Below are 20,599 nucleotides of genomic sequence, written 5' to 3' on the forward strand. Positions count from 1 at the left end.
TTACCTTTCTTTACTCAAAGTTGTAAACTAGCTCCATCATCCATAGAATTCCTACTTCACTAGAGTTTCTGTAATCAAAGATGACTTCTTTGGCATCGCCTGGTGACTGAATACTTTGAGATAAGGCTTCTATTAAGGAAAACATAAGTTTTCATAAAGTTTAGGCTTTTTAAGTCAATTTTTCATGAAATATCAGGTATATTTTGAGTTCATTAGGTAGAAGATCTGTGCCTTCAGCTTAACTGACTGGAAGCTTGATACACAAAGCTGACTTTTGTACCCCTCAGTGTTCATCAGTAAAAGTAAAAGTTTTGTACTTTCTGTGGCATTATATACGTTTAAGCAGGCCAAAGGTATATACATGAAGAGATGTCCATAATTGTAACATAAGATATATTTCCTTTTATTCCTATCAGTAAGGCACTGTTTTTGGACATTGTAACATGACGTGTCATCTCGTGCCTGTACACATTTCTTTTTTTTTTTTTTTTTTTTTTAACGTTTTATTTATTTTTGAGACAGAGAGAGACAGAGCATGAACAGGGAAGGGGCAGAGAGAGAGGGAGACACAGAATCAGAAGCAGGCTCCAGGCTCTGAGCCATCAGCCCAGAGCCTGATGCGGGGCTTGAACTCACGGACTGCGAGATCGTGACCTGAGCCGAAGTCGGACGCTTAACCGACTGAGCCACCCAGGCGCCCCGCCTGTACGCATTTCTTAATGTTAATACCATAAAAAGAAAATAAAGTTAAACAGTACCTTAGCATGAATTTTTAAAAAAGCTTGCACTTGGTAATGTCCCCTCTGAAACTATAAATTATCTGATTTTGATACATAAATTCATCTGGGAAACTCATTTAATATATGAACTCATATCTGTTTCTATGAATTTGACTATAGGCATCTGACATAAGTGGAATTATATGGTATTTTTTCTTTGCGACTGGTTTATTTCACTTATAATGATCTTAAGATTCATTCCTGTTACAGTATGTGTCTGAATTTCCTTTTTAAAGACTGGATCCTATTCTATTTTATTGTATATGTAGACCACATTTTGTTTATCCATTCATCTGTTAGTGGACACTTGGATTGCTTCCACTTTTTAGGTACTGTGAATTATGCTGCTATGAATGTGGGTGTACAAATAGAAAGCTTTATATTTTAATAAACAGAATATTTTATGCCATTCTGATTTTGGAATTAAAAGTTTTTTTTTAATACAGTTTTTAAAGTTTATTTTGAGAGAGAGCACATGTGCATGCATGCAGCAGGGAGCAGGGAGGCCAGAGAAGGAGGGAGAGAGAGAATCCCAAGCAGTCTCCGCACTTTCAGTGCATAGTCCAGCATGGGGCTTGAACTCACAAACTGTGAGATCATGAGTTGAGCTGAGATCAAGAGTCGGACCCTTACCTGACTGAGCCATTCAGGTGCACCATGTAATGCTGATTTTGAATGGCATTAAATACTGAAGTGCTTCTTTTATTTTTTTTGAGTTTTTTTCTTTTTTTTTTTTGAGAGAGAGAGAGCTTGCACGAGAGGAGTGGTAGGTTAGAGAAAGAGGGAGAGAGAGAATCCCAAGCAGGCTCCTTGCTGTTAGTGTGGGGCATGATGTGGGCTTCAGTCTCAAGAACCATGAGATCATGGGGTTCCTGGGTCATTCACTCAGTTAAGCATCTGACTTCGGCTCAGTTTATGATCTCACGGTTTGTGGGTTCAAGCCCCACGTCAGGTTCTGTGCTGACAGCTCTGAGCCTAGAGCCTGCTTCAGATTCTGTGTCTCCCTCTCTCTCTGCTGCCCCTTCCCCCTGCCCACTCATGCTCTGTCTCTCAAAAATAAAAATAAACATTAAAAAAAAAAAAATAGAACCGTGAGATCAAGACCTGAGCTGAAACCAAGAGCCTATCGCTTAACTGACTGAGCCAACCAGGTGCCCCTGAAGTGTTTCTTTTTTAATATGGTTCTTTTTTGTATTACTATTTACTTATTTAAATGATCACAGGTAATAATATTTTAACATCAAATTAAAGTGAGTTCAGACATTTCATATACTATTTAAATTATTTTTGGGTTTTTTTTTTTTGTTTTTTTTTTTTAATTTTTTTTTTTAATTTTTTTTTTTTTTCAACGTTTATTTATTTTTGGGACAGAGAGAGACAGAGCATGAACGGGGAGGGGCAGAGAGAGAGGGAGACACAGAATCGGAAACAGGCTCCAGGCCTATGCGGGGCTCGAACTCCCGGACCGCGAGATCGTGACCTGGCTGAAGTCGGACGCTTAACCGACTGCGCCACCCAGGTGCCCCTGTTTTTTTTTTTTTTAAGTAGGCTCCACACCCAACGTGGGGCTTGAATTCACGACCTCAGGATCAAGAGTCGCATCCTTTACCCACTGAGCCAGCCAGGTGTCCCCTTCATATACTATTTAATCACTAGTTCATTTTAATGATAAAGCCATTAGTCTATTAATGCTTAGATAGTGGATGTGGATGTAATGGTAAAACCATGGTCTATTAGTGCTTAAATAGTGTAAGTGGAGTTTTTTGGAATAATCCCTAACCCATGTCTCCTCTATCTTAGGCATCTTTCAACCTCATGTACGGCACCTGCTGGTTTTGGCAACCCCTGTGGATATAGTGATTCTTGGACTTAGCTATGCTAATTTACAAACAGGTATGGCAATCCATATGTGGTATTTTTAAAATAAACATGTTAGCCAGTTTAATATAATTAAAAGCTAATGTTTTTGACTAAGTTAACTTTCCAGACTATTTGCTCATAGCAAAATAATATTTCCCCACAGGGATGGCACCTTTCAGGTTAGTACCTTCACCAAACAAGTATTTTGAATATGTTTACCATATTAACGTACACTCCTTAAATGTACAATATAAAATGGTAGTAAAAGAGAAACAGTTGACACTAGCGAGTTTTTCCAGTAGTGCTTTCAATTTCTTCGTTTCTAGTTTTTTGAATAGCCATTTTAACATACACAACACCGAAATGTACATTCTTTCCTTTAACATAAGAAGCTTGGTTTATTACTAGTACATTCAGTGGTTTCTTTTGCATTGTGGCAATCTGGGTGAAATGTTGAATTTCAGTGACTCAAATTAATGATTATTACTATCACATCCTTAGGCTTGTTTGTAAAATTTAATAATTTGGGAGAGTTTTTGATGTTGTATAATGTTACATATATTAAACTTATTATATGTTATAAATTTTTTATGTATGTACATATTATAGGTTCTATTTAACTTGAATAAATTGTATCAGACTTTTTACAGTAATTTAAAAATTACGTTCTACAAGCTTTTGGATAGATCAATAAGAATTCAGTAAAAATAACAATTCTGAAGATAATGCAGTGATTGTCTCAAACTTTAAACAAGCTCATAAGCTGATTCCTGTGTTCTTTCTTTAAAAAAAAAATAGGTTCTGGAGTTCTTAATGACAGTATGTGTGGTGGAATGCAGTTGCTTCCAGATCCCTTATATTCTCTTCCCACTGATAATACTTACCTTTTAACAATAACTTCCACTGATAATGGCAGAATTTTCTTGGCTGGAAAGGACGGCTGTTTATATGAAGTAGCATACCAAGTAAGTCTAGCATTTGTAAACATTTTTTTGTCTCTCTTGATTTTTTTTCATTTTTAGGGATAGATTTTGCTTTTGTTTTCTAATTATATAAGCATACTAATAAATTCTTAGGGAAAGTATTCATACATACAGTTAAAACCATAGTCTTCCATGACTATACCATGCCTATGAAACCCAGTCCTCTCTTATAGAAATAAATAGCATTATCAGTTCTGAATATTATTTTTTTAGAAAATGATCCACTGATAATTGTAAGTATAGCTATATATTTATGTAAGTATGTCTATATGTATATATGTATACAATTACATAATGTACTTTTCTGTATGTATGTTTTTACTTAGGTTATTACTTATTGTTACATAATTGGCTTCTCACTAAATTGTTGCTTTGTGATTATTGCATATTTGTCTGTAAAATGGATGTGCATTGTTTACTTAACAGTTTTCTTCTTTTTTTTAATTTTTTTATTTTTTTAAATTTATTTTGAAAAAGAGGGAGGGAGGGAGAGAGAGAGAATCCCAAGCAGGCTCCGTGCTGTCAGTACAGCCTGAATTTGGGCTTGAATTCACAAACTGTGAGATCATGACCTGAGCCAAAATCAAGAGTCAGATGCTTAACTGACTGAGCCACCCAGGCACCCCTTAGCAAATCCTTTCTTGGTGGACTTGTAGGTTTTCAGTTTCTCTCTTCACAAATAATGCTTTTGCAGGCCTCCTTTGTATATGTGTAGATACTTTTTTGTTTTGAGACTTTTAATTCTAATGGTTGGGTTATAGAGTATATGCATTTAAAATTGTATTTTCATGTTTTCATATTGCCCTCTAAGAGTTTTAGACTCTTAGCAGGCTTCTGTGAATGTACCCCACCACCACCCCCCACTAATGCTACTATTAACAAATTTACTAATTTTGGCCGATGTGATTAGAGGGGAATTTTTTTTTTTTTCCTGGTTGAGTTGAGGGAGGATCTTTTCATGTATTTTTGGTCATGTATGTTTTCTCTACTCTGAAATGCCCTTTTATGTCTTATCCCTATTGTGTTACTGCCTTTTTCATAAGGTAAATGTTAGGGAACTGATAAAGTAACATTCTTAGAGTCACATAATTAGTGGCAGAGCTAGGACAACAACCCTGGTCAGCTGTGTTTTTTATATTACATAGTATCTCTTACCCATTTTCTCTTGGCTTTGTTCATTATCAAAAAAGTAGGGAGGAGCACCTGGGTGGTTCAGTTGGTTGAGTGTCCCACTTTGGCTCGGATCATGATCTCGTGGTTCAAGAGTTTGAGCTCTGCATCAGGCTCTGTGTGGACAGCTCAGAGCCTGGAGCCTGCTTTGGATTCTGTGTCTCCCTCTTTCTCTGCCCTCCCCTGCTTGCACTCTGTCTCCCCCTCTCAAAAATAAATACTAAAAAAAAATAATAAAAAGTTTTGTATGGCAAAAGTCAGTCATTGACAAGTACTCTGTAGATTGTGATTGTGATGGCTGCTGTTGTTAAAATTTCTTTTTAGCTGAAGTGGGAAGAGATGATACAGGTACCTCTCTCCTGTGTTCTTTGAGCTGTTATAAACTGCACTTATTTGCTTTACTACTTTTATTTTTTATTTATTTTAAAAAATTTAAAAAAAATTTTTTTTAACATTTATTTATTTTTGAGAGAGAGCATGAGCATGGGAGGGGCAGGGAGAGAGGGAGACACAGAATGCGAAGCAGTCTCCAGGCTCCGAGCTGTCAGCCCAGAGCCTGATGCGGGTCTCGAACTCACACACTGCGAGATCATGACCTGAGCTGAAGTCGGATGCTTAACCAACTAAGTCACCCAGGCACCCCTATTTTTAAATATTTATTTTTGAGAGGGGTGGGGAGGGGCAGAGAGAGGGGGAAATACAGAATCTGAAGCAGGCTCCGGGCTCTCAGCTGTTGGCACAGAGCCCGACGCAGGGCTCAAACCCACAAGCCCTGAGATCATGACCTGAACCAAAGTTGGATGCTTAACCTACCGAGCCACCCATGTGCCCTTGCTTTACTGCTTTTAAATAAAAGATTTTTTAAGATAACTAAAATATGGGTGTATTAACAGCACTGTGAGGTTTTGAAATAGCTGATTTCATTGAGAGCAGTGATATGATTATGGCTAACTACATTTTCTGTTTTTAATTAAAGGACTAAACAACATTCTGAATAGTATGTCTCATTGACAGTTGTTGGTATTTCATTACCGTTTGAGGATTTTTGTACACATGGGTATACGGTAGTTGCTTTGATGGGTGTACCTACATTTACAGGTCTTCCTTCTTTCAATTTTTCCTTTTAAGGCAGAAGCAGGTTGGTTTAGCCAAAGATGTCGGAAAATAAACCACTCAAAGAGTGCACTTTCTTTCCTTGTTCCTTCATTGCTACAGTTTACATTCTCAGAAGATGGTAAGTAGAAAACAATAAATTTGGCAAACACAGTTTTTTTTAACAGATTGTTGACTTCACAGTTTTCTTCAGAAATTCTTTTTTTTTTTTTTTTTTTTTTTAATGCTTATTTATTTTGGGGCTGGGGGAGCAGAGACAGAGACAAAGAATCCCAAGCAGGTTCTGCACTTGTGCCTGACTTAGGGCTCAGACTCACAAACGATGACATTATGACCTGAGCCCAGAACAAGAGTTGGGCACTAAACTGACTGAGCCACCCAGGTGCCCCCAGAAATTCTCATTCTTAACTGAAAGTTTGTCTTATTAAATAACATTTGGTATATATTCATAAGGGGTTTAAAGGAAGAAGAGATTATAAAATAGACAGTGTTGGTTTTATTCCCAAGTTCCTATGAATGTAGCATCACAGAGCGTGGGTCTAAAACAGCTGTATGTACTTAAACCAATACTGTGTGTATGTGAGAGAGAGAGAGAGACCTCTAATACATGTTTTGTCTGTCTAGAAAAAATTGAATATGAGTAAATGAATATATCTGAGTTTTTAATAGAATTAGAGATTTAGGCAGGTGAAATAATTAAAAACTAGTGAGATAAGATAAATACATTCAAAAAACATTGTGACTGAAGTTTTAAACTTTTTTCCTTCACACAGTGATTCATTAAACTAAACTGGAAGTTTCTTGAACACACTGAGTATAATTATTCCTATGTTTCTAGCATATAGTAAACAGTCATTAAATGTTGGATGAAGAAATAAGAATAATGTAGAGTTTTTTTTGTCTTATAGATCCTATTCTTCAAATTGCAATTGATAATTCTAGAAATATTTTATATACACGATCTGAGAAAGGAGTAATACAGGTAAGTATTAATATTACACCGCCATTTAAGTGGGGGGAAGAACATCCCTGTTTTTAAGAAGGAGATTCAGTTACTCTTAGCCTTTTCCTATAGGCTGTGTGCTTTTTTAAAAAATTACTTCTCAGGGTGCCTGGGTGGCTCAGTCAGTTAAGCATCTGACTTCAGGTCATGATCTCACGTTTGTGAGTTCGAGCCCCACGTCAGGCTCTGTGCTGACAGCTCAGAGCCTGGAGCCTGCTTCCGATTCTGTGTCTCCCCTCTCTCTCTGCCCCTCCCCTGCTCAGGCTCTGTCTCTCTCTGTGTCTCTAAAATGAATAAACGTGGGGCGCCTGGGTGGCGCAGTCGGTTGAGCGTCCGACTTCAGCCAGGTCACGATCTCGCGGTCCGTGAGTTCGAGCCCCGCATCGGGCTCTGTGCTGATGGCTCAGAGCCTGGAGCCTGTTTCCGATTCTGTGTCTCCCTCTCTCTCTGCCCCTCCCCCATTCATGCTCTGTCTCTCTCTGTCCCAAAAATAAATAAACGTTGAAAAAAAAAAAAAAATAAATTTAAAAAAAAAAGAAAAACAAAAATAAAATGAATAAACGTTAAAAAAAATTCTTTAAAAAAAACTACTTCTCAGGGTCCCTTTATTGTGAAATTTTAAATCTCTGAATGTTACCAAATCTGTTTGAAGTGCCACAATTAAAGGATCCCTGAAAAGGAGGAGTCTCTTTAATAAAATGTTACTTAAAAGATTATTTTGTAAAGTACACATGGGTTATAGTTATGTTTAAGTGGGTACAATTTTTTATTCACAGGTTTATGATTTGGGCCACGATGGACAAGGAATGAGCAGAGTTGCCTCAGTTTCGCAGAATTCTATTGTCTCTGCTGCTGGAAACATTGCTAGGTAATATGTAATTTATTGTCAGACATTTCATTTACAGGCATAGTTAAGCTATTTGTGTACAGCATACTAAGATTCTTTTCTCTTCAAAATATCTCTAAAAGATCAGGAATGCTGAAGGAGATGACATTGGAGGCTCTGTTTGAGCTGCTAGAGAAAGACTCTTAATTCTGATGTTGGATGGTTTGAAACAAGGCAGACTGATTTTACAGTGTAAAGTACAGTTTGACATGTTTAGGTTATCTGTACAGGCAATTACAGGAGTTATGACTAAGAAACTACATGCCTCAAAGTTCCCCACTTGTAAACACTCCAACCTTTTTTTTTTTTTCAACGTTTATTTATTTTTGGGACAGAGAGAGACAGAGCATGAACGGGGGAGGGGCAGAGAGAGAAGGAGACACAGAATCGGAAACAGGCTCCAGGCTCTGAGCCATCAGCCCAGAGCCCAACGCGGGGCTCGAACTCACGGACCGCGAGATCGTGACCTGGCTGAAGTCAGACGCCCAACCGACTGAGCCACCCAGGCGCCCCAAACACTCCAACCTTTTAACAGGCCTGCGTTGTATAAGATTAGTTGGTCTGATAATTGACACAAGTGCCATTTGGGAGTACAGGAACTTTACAGTTGTATTGTCCACATTGTATTCTTGAGGAAACTAAAACTAATGAGTGTGATGATTTATCTGAAGTGTGACTCCTCGATAAATACTAAAATCAAGGCTACAGCCAAGTCTTCAGACACTATACACTATGATTTACATGTATCACAACTAATTTAGCTCAAGTGCGAAAATTCTCTTCTTATAACAAAGGCCTCAAATTTTCAGCTTCAGTTTTCTGTGTGCTTGGGTCATTGCTGCATTGAGATACCCTAGTGAAAAATCAATGTTTTCTTTGCTTTTCAGTGACAAAAAAAATTCTCAAGGCAGACCATCTAAAACAAAGTTTTTCCGTTTTTCGGCTCCTGACTTTTTTTTTTTTTTTTTTTTTTGGAATTGTTTTCAAATCCCAGAAAAACTAGAAGAACAGCATGGTAAAAACTGATACACCCTTTATCCAAATTTAACAGTTGTTAACCATTTTCCCTTATTTGCTGACTTTTTTTCTTATGAACTACTGGAAAGTAACTTGCAGACATGACTTGACATGACTTTCCTCCTTACATCCTTCAACCTTCATTTCCCAACTCTCTTATATAAGCACCATACCAATTCCACACCTAAAATAATTAATAATTTTGTGATACTATCTTGTAATTATACAGTTCATATTAAATTACTTAATAGTCCCAGAAATCTTTCATAACAGTTTTTCTTTTCATTTTTTCTCCAGATTCAGTCAGAGGCCATGAATTACATTGGTCATTTGTCTTATTGACATAGAACAGATGTCTCACTGTCTTTCTTTTTCCCTACATTTGGTGGGGTGCTGGAGTCTTATTTGTTGAATATCTCATTTTCTGTATTTGTCTTTTTCATTGTCATTAGATTAAAAAAATAGACAATTTTTTTTTTTTTTGGCCAGTATTACATAGATGATATGAACTCCTTGTAGTGTTACATCAGTTGGTACCTATTACCAGTTTTTGCACTATGGAATACTTGGCTAAGGTGCTGTTTACCAGGTCTCTCTATTATAAAGTTTCATTTTTCCATCTTTTTAATTAGTGGTAATCTTTACAATGATAATTTGATGCTCTGAGAACCCCTTGTTCCTCATTAACCATTTACCCAATGGAATTAGTCTTTTATGATCTTTCAGAAAAGGGTTACTTGTAACAATATTACCGTAAACTCATATTCAGGGGTTTTTGCTGGCGCTTGCTGCTGTTGTATTAATTTTCTAAGAAGTTAGTCTTATTTTAGCATATTTAGATATTTAGTAGACCATTTTAAAAATAAACTTTAGTTTTTTTCCTTTCTTGTAGGACCATAGATCGTTCTGTTTTTAAGCCAATTGTTCAAATAGCAGTGATTGAAAATTCTGAATCGCTGGATTGTCAGTTATTGGCAGTCACACATGCAGGTATGTTGTTTAATTCATATGTCTGCTATTGCTGTTAGAACTTGATAATCTTCAGATTTGGAAAATTATTATTAGAAATATATTTTTACTGGGGCGCCTGGGTGGCTCGGTCGGTTAAGCGTCCGACTTCGGCTCAGGTCATGATCTCACGGTCCGTGAGTTCGAGCCCCGTGTCGGGCTCTGTGCTGACAGCTCAGAGCCTGGAGCCTGTTTCAGATTCTGTGTCTCCCTCTCTCTCTGCCCCTCCCCTGTTCATGCTCTGTCTCTCTCTGTCTCAAAAATAAATAAACGTTAAAAAAAAAATTAAAAAAAAAAAAAAAAGAAATATATTTTTACTTGTGTATTAATTATCAAGCAATATTAATAACTCATAAAGATTTTGAAAATTAGAAATTTTTCCCTGGTTCTTTCTCCTCATTTTATAGATGTAAAGCTAGGCCTAAAAAGTAAAGTGGCTAATATTCAGTGACGGAGCCTGAATAGGAACAAGGACTCCCTTGGCTTAAAGTTGCAGATTTTTTCTACTAAAATGTGTTGATTCACCTGTCAGTTCCAAGTGACAGCTTCTTAGAAATCTACTTCAGGTCATATTACACATGAGGACTTTGCATCAGTCAGGAAAGTGATGTGTGGCTTTAACAGATGTCTGGTGTTACTCTGTGGAATTGCTTCAATAACATATATACATCGGGATTTTCATTTTCTGTTACTGATGTATAATTTTACTCCATCATCAGGTGTAAGGTTATATTTCAGCACTTGTCCATTCAGACAGCCATTAGCACGACCTAACACATTGACACTGGTTCACGTTCGCTTACCTCCTGGATTCTCAGCGTCTTCAACAGTGGAAAAACCTTCAAAAGTACATAAAGCACTTTACAGTAAAGGTAAATTCTGAAATACTATCAGATTTAAGATTGTTTTTTTTAATTGTTAAAATTAGAATGTCTTTTGAGCCGTTTGAAAATAACAAATTTTCCAATAAAATTTAGAATGTTTTAGTTTTTTACCTTAATTATGGTTTTAAAACCTAGAACCTTAATGGACTTAAGACTGATGTCACTAAAGTCAATATAAAGGAAAGAAGTTAGCGGGAGGGGCTGGAATTGAGCACAGCAGACTAAATTTCAAAATCAAACTGTCATGTCAACTAGTATTGCTAAGATGATGCTTTTATAGTCTCTTTTATCTCTGCCATTCCACTAGTTTAGCTTCATCGTTTTTATTCATGATGTGTTTGGGATAACCAGTACATGAAATTCTATTTCATTGAATATTAGATACCATTGACTGAAAGTGACAACATTTTTATGTACTAAATATGCTTTTTAAAGTTAATAATTAATTCATAAGCCCATTGATTAAAAACTATATCCTAACTTTAGAAATTTTAAGATGTTGGGGTACCTAGGTAGTTCAGTTGATTGAGCATCTCTCTCTTTTTTTTTTAATTTTTTATTTAATTTTATATTTTTAATTTACATCCAGGTTAGCATATAGTGCAACAATGCTTTCAGGGGTAGATTTCTTAATGCCCCTTACCCATTTAGCCTATCCCCCCTCCCACAACCCCTCCAGCAACCCTCTGTTTGTTCTCCATATTTAAGAGTCTCTTATGTTTTATCCCCCTCCCTGTTTTTATATTATTTTTGCTTCCCTTCTCTTGTGTTCATCTGTTCTGTGTCTTAAAGGCCTCATATTGGTGAAGTCATATGATATTTGTCTTTCTGACTAATTTCGCTTAGCATAATACCCTCTATTCCATCCATGTAGTTGCAAATGGCAAGATTTCATTCTTTTTGATTGCTGAGTAATACTCCATTGTATATATACATCACATCTTTATCCATTCATCCATCGATGGACATTTGGACTCTTTCCCTACTTGGGCTATTGTTGATAGTTCTGCTGTAAACATTGGGGTGCATGTGGCTCTTCAAAACAGCATACCTGTATCCCTTGAATAAATACCTAGTAGTGCAGTTGCTGGGTCATAGGGTAGTTCTATTTTTAATTTTTTGAGGAACCTCCATACTTTTTTCCAGAGTGGCTGCACCAGTTTGCATTCCCACCAGCAGTGCAAAAGAGATCCTTTTTCTCCACATCCTTGCTAACATCTGTTGTTGCCTCAGTTGTTAATGTTAGCCATTCTGACAGGTGTGAGGTGGTATCTCATTGTGATTTTGATTTGTAGTTCCTTGATGATGAGTGATATTGAGCATTTTTTCATGTGTCTGTTGGCCATCCGGATGTCTTTGGAGAAGTGTCTATTCATGTCTTTTGCCCATTTCTTCACTGGATTATTTGTTTTTTGGGTGTGGAGTTTGAGAAGTTCTTTATAGATTTTGGATACAACCCTTTATCTGATATGTCGTTTGCAAATATCTTCTCCCATTCAGTTGGTTGCCTTTTAGTTTTGCTGATTGCTTCCTTTGCTGAGGTCCCAATAGTTCATTTTTGCTTTTGTTTTTCTTGCCTCTGGAGATGTGTTGGGTAAGAAGTTGCTGCGGCCAAGATCAAAGAGGTTTTTGCCTTTCTCCTCAAGGATTTTGATGGCTTCCTGTCTTACATTGAGGTCTTTCATCCATTTTGAGTTTATTTTTGTGTGTGGTGTAAGGAAGTGGTCCAGGTTCATTTTTCTGCATGTCGCTGTCCAGTTTTCCCAGCACCACTTGCTGAAGAGACTGTCTTTATTTTTATTCCATTGGATATTCTTTCCTGCTTTGTCAAAGATTAGTTGGCCATACGTTTGTGGATCCATTCCTGGGTTCTCTTTTCTGTCCCATTGATTTGAGTGTCTGTTTTTGTGCCAGTACCATACTGTCTTGATGATTACAGCTTTGTAATACAGCTTGAAGTCCGGGATTGTGATGTCTCCTGCTTTGGTTTTCTTTTTCAAGATTGCTTTGGCGATTTGGGGTCTTCTCTGATTCCATACAAATTTTAGAATTCTTTGTCTAGCTCTGAGAAGAATGCTGGTGTTATTTTGATAGGGATTGCACTGAATATGTAGATCGCTTTGGGTAGTATTGACATTTAGCAATATTTGCTCTTCCTATCCAGGAGCATGGAATATTTTTCCATTTTTTTGTGTCTTCCATTTCTTTCATAAGCTTTCTATAGATTTTTCACCTCTTTGGTTAGATTTTTTCCTAGGTATTTTATGGTTTTGGGTGGAATTGTAAATGGGATCGATTCCTTGATTTCTCTTTCTGTTGCTTCATTGTTGGTGTATAGGAATACAACTGATTTCTGTGCATTGATTTTATATCTTGCAACTTTGATGAATTCATGAATCAGTTCTAGCAGTTTTTTGGTGGAATCTTTTGGGTTTTCCATATAGAGTGTCATGTCATTTGCAAAGAGTGAGGAGCATTTGACTCTTTATACCAGCTCAGATCATGATCTCAAGGTCATGAGATCAATCCCTACATTAGGCTCTGCATTGAGCCTAGAGCCTGCTGGGGATTCTCTCTCGCCCTCTTTCTCCCTGCCCCTCCCCCACTTGTGCTCTCTCTCAAAATAAATAAATAAGCAAACATTTTTAAAATAGAAAACTTAAGGGGCACCTGGGTGGTTCAGTTGGTTGAGCATCCGAGCTTGGCTAAGGTCATGATCTCCTGGTTCATGGGTTTGAGCCTCACATCAGGCTGTATGCTGACAGCTCACAGCCTGGAGCCTGTTTCGGATTCTATGTCTCCCTCTCTCTCTCTGCTCTTCCCCCAGTCTCTCTCTCTCTCTCTCTCTCTCACAAAAATAAGTATAAACACTGAAAAATAATAGAATCATGGGAATCTACTCCCGAAACCAAGAGCACACTATATACACTTATATACTATAAGTGTACAAGTACACTTATAGTATACAAGTGTATACTTGTACTATATACACTATATACACAGGTTAGCTAACTTGACAATAAATTATATTTAGGGAAAAAAAAATAGAAATTTTAAGATGTGAAAAAAGTGTTTACCCAAAAGAAATGAAGTAGAAGATCTGGAACACTTGATGATTCTACCCTACCAATAATTATATGTCCTTTTAGGGGATTAATTTTTGTTTATTTTGTAACTTATTGTGATGCACGTTATGTATATGTGTTATATGTATTAATATTAGTAGTAACTAATATTACTAATTAAGGTAATTAGGGATGCATATTATTTGGCATTCCATAAGGTTTTGTGTTTTAAACTTTAGGTATTCTACTGATGGCAGCCTCAGAAAATGAAGATAATGACATTTTGTGGTGTGTTAACCATGATACATTTCCTTTCCAAAAGCCAATGATGGAAACCCAGGTAAGTTATCCTGAGAATCTTAAGGAACGTTTTATATATTTTATAATATTAACTGAAGAGTAAAATTGTAAGAATCTTTATGTTGTGATATTTATCTTGAATACTCATATATGATTAGAAATTGAAAATAAGTGAATTCTGTTAATTCTTTGTTTTTCCTCTGAGGTTGGTTAATCATTAAAACTATGTTTTGACATTGGAGCCCTTTTAGAATGGTTTTCATAATGTACCCCAAAATGCATGTTTTTTCTGAAATGACTTTTGTCCCATTTAAATATATTGGATTTTCAGTTATTTAATTATGAGGCCATCCACTATAGTTATGACTTAGAATTTTATCTTAATGATGCCTTTAATTTATAGTTCTGCCTGCATTCAAAAATTTGTTTAATTGTAGAAATTTTCAAGCGTGCACAAAAATAGAATGATAAATCAAACCCCCGTAATTAAAGAATTACCAACCCTTTCCCCTTCTTGTTTCATATCTCTCCCCTGCGTATACAAATGTACACACACAAACACATGGTTGTGTTTTAAAAGCAGATATCACCACATATTCCATGATGTCGACACGGAGTTCCTAGGTAAGGTTTGCCGCCCCGGCCTGCCTTGGCCCAGTCCCATACCTGGGCTGTTCATCTCAGCCCTCAGCATAGAAGGAGCTAAGGAGAGGCCAGTGCCACCAAGAGTATGGCTAGGGGAGCCATCTATGCTCCTTCCCATTGGTATCCCCTGTTTACCCCTATCTGTTAATCCTAAATGCCCTCGCATAACCCATGCTGCTTGGCCCCTGAGGATGCCGATCAAACCAAATAAATATACTCCTTTTGGAATCATCTCTTTAAAGGCATTTTTGGTTCCAGCTGCTGCCAACTGCTTCCTGGTTATTCTCAAACTTAAGCCCTTTTAGTTATGAGGAGCAGGAAAGGTATGTAGATGACAGGAAGAAGAAAGCATCCCCAGGGATGGGGGCATGGTTTGAATGGGCTCTTCCAAGTTTCTGACATGGCCCAGGGAGCTGGGGTAGAGGGTAGGTATGGAAGCAAAAAGCATTTTTCTCATTCTTTTTTTTTTTTTTTTCCCATTATTTAAGCTTTACTGAGCACTGATTATGTGTCTCATCCTGTGGTAGACTGTGAGGATTCAGAACTCATTAAGATACAAACCTTATCCTGATGGAAGCACATTGTTAGAAAGTGCAGGTTTGAATTCTGGCTCCCATTTCCTTAAAGCTGTGGCTCAAAGTGTTTAATGTATCTGTGGCCCTCAATTACTTTGTCTATAATAGGTATAAGAGTACCTGCCTTTGTGGGTTTGTTGTAGGATTAAATGAGTTCATGTGTGTAAAGCACTCAGCATACTGCCTGGCATATATGAAGCACTCAGTAAGTGATTAAAAATGATAACTGTTATTTTTTTTAGCAAATACTATGCATCATATCCTTTCATTTGTATAATACTTGTTCCCAAATATGGACTTTTAAAAAGAAAAACAGTTACCAAATATAAATGTAGTGCATGGACTTTAACCAAATTATACTCTCCCCAAAACAGCTATATAAGACATTAGAACAATGGGGAAATTCTGTATTGACTGGGCATTAGGCTATTGTTAACATTCTTAAATGTTACAGTAGCATGGTTATCTAAGAAAACACCCTTATTTTTAGGAGATGCATGGAAAAGTATATGGCAGTGACATATGTCATTTTCAAATGGTTCAGTTAAAAAAAAAAAAAAAATATATATATATATATATATATATATATATTTATATATGGCAAAATGCTAATAGTTATTGAATCCAGGTATTGGGAATATAGACATTTATTGTGCCTTAAACATTTTTAGAAGTTTGAAATTTTTTATAATAAAAGTACTTTAGAAAATTAAAACACTTTAAAAAGAAGTAGCTTAGAAAGCAAAAACTTCAGAAGAGAACAAAAATCTGTATGTCAGCAAAGGGAAGTATTAAACCTATCCAATCTATCCTGGAAAGATGGTAGGATATAGTTTTCGGTTATTGAAAGAATTGTAATCCTAGTAAATACTGTTCACAGTTAATCTATTTTTTAGATGAAGTTTATGTATTTATTTTTGAGAGAGAGGCAAGAGAGAATCCCAAGCAGCCACCATGCTGCCAGTGTGGAGCCTGACCCTGGGCTCCACTCCATGACTGCAAGATTATGACCTGAGCTGAAATCAAGAGTCAGACACAACCGACTGAGCCACCCAGGCACCCCTGTTTACAGTTAATCATAAGAAAATTTTGCCTCTGCCTTCTAGTATGAAAGATTATTGTCATAGAAGATGGCCTTATTAGAGGAATAGACAATAGAACGTTAAATAGAAACTTGAGAATGTTCACATTCATGGGTTATTAATTTATGAAATTCTGCATTTTCTTAGAGATTAGACCTGTATATTTTTCCTTTTTAGAAGGTTTTGCTTTATGCAACTTTAGTAACAGGTATAAAATGTTTATTTCTTCTGTGTAGATGACAACCCGTGTTGATGGTCATTCATGGGCTCTCTCTGCAATAGATGAATTGAAAGTAGATAAAATTATTACACCCTTAAATAAGGATCATATTCCCATAACTGACTCACCAGTTGTGGTACAGCAGCACATGTTGCCTCCAAAGAAATTTGTTCTCCTCTCAGCACAGGTATGTACACGTTCTCTTAAGGTGGGGTCAAAAAAGAAGCAGTGTTTAATGTTAAGATATTCTGCAATATTTGCTTAATAGAGTCATTTACTTAAGTGCTTCAGGAAGTTTTACTCTTAAAGATACTCTTAAGGAATAATTTGTTAAGTACCAAAAATGCAACAAAAAACTTGTTTATAAAGTGTTATACTTTTTCTAAAGCAGCATTTCTAGTACCAGTGTTGAGTGGCATAAAATAACCCAAGTTTTTTGTAATTCTCACTTATTAAAAAACATTGTTTGGTATTTGTTTTTTGAATAGTAATGCATTAACAAAATTCAAATGGCATAACAGGGAGTACGCAGAGTAAATCCTCCCTTGCAGTTGAGGTCCCTTCCCAAAGACCCATGTATGTCATCAGCATCTATGTGTCCTTCCAGAGGTGCAGATGTACAAACTATAAAATAATGGTAGTGTATTCTATACACTGTTTTATATTTCAGATATATACTTTAGACATCTTTCCATATAATCATATAAAGAACTTTCTCATTTTATGTTTGAAAAGTTTTCTTTTATATGCATGTGCCATATTTTATGAGGCCCCTATTAATGGATTATCTTTTGCTGTTTGTAATGCTACAATCTTGTGCATGTATCATTTTCTGTTTGTATGAATAAAGCTGTAGCACTGCATCTGCTGGGTCAAAGAATATGTGCATTTCTAATTTTGATAAATGTTGCCAGATTCCCCTGTATTCGTACATATATGCATATATTCAATATTGATGAATATTGAGTGCCTATTTCCTTACATCTTGTCCTAACTATAATACATCATTTTATTAAGAGTAAGATGGACAGTCTTTTTAAATGTTTATTTTTCTATGAACTGTCTATTCCTATTTTATTGAATTTTCTTTTTCTTTTTGATTTATAGAAGCTCTTTATTAAGGAGACTTTTTGTAATTTTAGTGTCATATTTTTCCTAGTTTCTCATTTTGTTTATTGAGATTTTTCTATAGAAAATCTCTATTTTTTATAAAGCATATAAGTAGTCAAAATTTTCTGTTATCTTTGGGAATTATGAAATTAGCAAAAAAAACCAAAAACTTCCTCATTCTGGGGTGTATAAAAAGTTCACCTATAGTTTATTTCAGTACTAGTATAGTTTTATTTTGTCATTTAAATCTTTGATCTGTTTGGAGTGTATCTTGGTGTATGATTAAGGATCCAGCATTTTTTTCTAAATGGACATACTTACGCCATCATGATTAATGGATAATCTAACTTTAATCCTCTGCTCTGAGGGACAGCTTTTATCATATTCTAAATTCGAGTATTTACTTGAACCTATATCAGAACTTACTAAATCTAATAAGAAAACACTGACCTTCACCAAAGAATAAATCCCGAATTAATTTAAAAGGCTCTGCCTCTGTAGATACGACATTTTATAAACCTGTGTTTTATGCCTGGTGATAGTACATGCCCTATGAACATGTCATGTGTCTTACAGAGCAGTGTTTTCTTCTTTAATTTTATTTATGGACGTATAGATCTAGTATAGGTTGGGAATTGAACTGTAGATGTTCCTTTTGACTGGTTTGCTTGGTATTCTTGAAGGGTTTTGTTTTATTGATTTTATTAAGTAAAATACCAGGGTCAGTTGATCCAGCCATGCTCTATAAATCTATTATTTATGTATTTATGTGTTGTTGTTTTTTTTAACTTCTTAGGGGAGTCTTATGTTTCATAAACTTAGACCTGTAGATCAACTGAGGCATCTACTTGTGAGTAATGTGGGTGGAGATGGAGAAGAAATTGAAAGGTTCTTTAAATTACATCAGGTAATTATTTGTATTTTTTTTTTTAAATATATTTTAAACAATGAAACAATGGGAGTCAAAGCTCAATTTTATGTAAGTTAGGATCAAAATACTATAATTAACAGGCAATCTTAGCAGCCTTCCTTTCTTTAGTCACTATATATTAATATTTGGGAGCAGTATTAATAGGTAAAGCTTATGCAGTAAACTCAGATTTTCATTTGTTATTGATAAGTTCTTATTAAAGTATACTAGTAAGAGACTGATGTTCCAACTTATATGATAAAACACAAGGCATTTATGAACAAATCTTTTTTTTTTTTTTTTGCCAATGACCTGAGGAAAAAATTAGGGGCAATAGTGATGGGGCCGTTAGTATTTCAGAGCCACAGCTACAATTGACAAGGTAAAACTCAGAAAGCTTAAGATCAGGAATATCAGATCAAAGTTAAATACAGAGACACTGGATTCAAATCACCAGCTCCACCACAAGGGAAGAGTACTTGAATTCTGTGAGCTTCAGTTTCTTCATGTGTAAAACATGCATTCGATAGGGGCGCCTGGGTGGCTCTGTCGGCTAGCTTCCAACTCTTGGTTTCGGCTTAGGTCATGATCTTAGAGTTCGTGAGCTGAAGCTCCTTATAGGGCTGTGCGCTGACAGTGTGGGGTCTACTTGGGATTCTCTCCCTCTCTCTCTGCCCTTCCCACACATGCACGTGCTCTCCCTTTCTCTTGCTCTAAACACATACACACATGCATACATACATACATACATACATACATACCAAAAAGTATACATTATAGTAGTATATGATGTGGGGATTGATATATGTTGTCCTCTTAAAATATTACCTGGCACGTGACAGGTACTCAATAGATATTAGCTACTGTTGTTATTTTCTAAAAGGTAAAAAGACCATGAGGAAAAAAAATTAGGGGAATAAACTAAAATAGAATCTAGATAAAAAGAAAAAGAAAGGACCCTTTAATGATAGTGCCTATGATAAATTTTCTCCTTTTTCATACCACCTGATCTCATTCACTTAGCAAATATCTATTGAGCACCTGCTCTGTGCTAGGCACAGACTTAAACACAGGGTACAGCAATAACCAAACCTTCTTTGTAAATGTTTATGTTTGGGGTGCCTGGGTGGCACATTCGGTTGAATGTCCAAATCTGGATTTCAGCTCAGGTCATGATCTCTCAGTTCATGAGATCGATCCCCACATAGGACTCTGCTGACAGCACAGAGCATGCTTGGGATTCTCTCTCTCCCTCTCTGTTCCTCCCCTGCTCATGCTCTCTCTCTTTCAAATTAAACATTTAAAATAAAATATAATAAATAAATGTTTATGTTTAATATAAGACAAGATACTTTTTTTTTTCTTAACAGGAAGACCAGGCTTGTGCAACTTGCCTTATCCTTGCTTGTTCCACTGCTGCTTGTGACAGAGAAGTATCTGCATGGGCTACTCGGGCTTTCTTCAGGTATATGTCCGTTTTCTTTTGTTCTTGCCCACTTTTTTAAGTGGTTGCATTGGCCAGCATGATGGTTTTTAAGGGCTTGCCAAACAGTTGAGGAAGTATTTGGGCAAGTTACTAAAATTCTTTTGCAAAAGGTTGAAATCTGGAAAGATTATAACACTAATGGAAGTTGCTAGATTAGCACAATGTATGAATTGTTACCCTTGCTGTAGGTAACTTCTATCTAATATTCTTTTTTCACCTCTTTCTACTCCAGTTACTATATCTTTTGTATTTCCTGAAACACTCTACCGACTCTGCTTTATCTGTATCATTGGCATTGAGGGATTCTGAATCACTTTAAGGAAACTTGGTATCAAAGAAATATTTTTATTTGGAAAATATTTAGCTAAAGATAAGAATTTGAAGTCTGATTTGTTTAAAACAATTTTTCCAGTGCTGTCTGACCATAATCTGTATAAAAATTACAGTGTCATATACTCTTAAGTAAATTCTGGATAGTACTGACCCTTCTTAGAAATTGCTAG

At 36.1% G+C, this 20,599-nt stretch overlaps 1 protein-coding gene across 1 annotated transcript in view; it reads left to right on the plus strand.

Moving 5' to 3' along the window:
• Nucleotides 1–20,599, plus strand: part of NUP155 (nucleoporin 155) — a 71,908-nt gene that overhangs the window by 12,648 nt on the left and 38,661 nt on the right. Inside the window, exons 5-15 of the mRNA XM_045439881.1 lie at nt 2,580–2,672; nt 3,438–3,604; nt 5,921–6,026; nt 6,814–6,887; nt 7,685–7,776; nt 9,704–9,801; nt 10,539–10,691; nt 14,008–14,108; nt 16,607–16,777; nt 18,497–18,607; nt 19,981–20,075. Coding sequence (XP_045295837.1) covers nt 2,580–2,672; nt 3,438–3,604; nt 5,921–6,026; nt 6,814–6,887; nt 7,685–7,776; nt 9,704–9,801; nt 10,539–10,691; nt 14,008–14,108; nt 16,607–16,777; nt 18,497–18,607; nt 19,981–20,075 — 1,261 coding nt within the window. The remainder of the gene's footprint in view (nt 1–2,579; nt 2,673–3,437; nt 3,605–5,920; nt 6,027–6,813; nt 6,888–7,684; nt 7,777–9,703; nt 9,802–10,538; nt 10,692–14,007; nt 14,109–16,606; nt 16,778–18,496; nt 18,608–19,980; nt 20,076–20,599) is intronic.

The sequence above is a fragment of the Leopardus geoffroyi genome, chromosome A1 (assembly GCF_018350155.1).
Source record: "Leopardus geoffroyi isolate Oge1 chromosome A1, O.geoffroyi_Oge1_pat1.0, whole genome shotgun sequence".
NCBI classification, from domain to species: Eukaryota; Metazoa; Chordata; class Mammalia; order Carnivora; family Felidae; genus Leopardus; species Leopardus geoffroyi.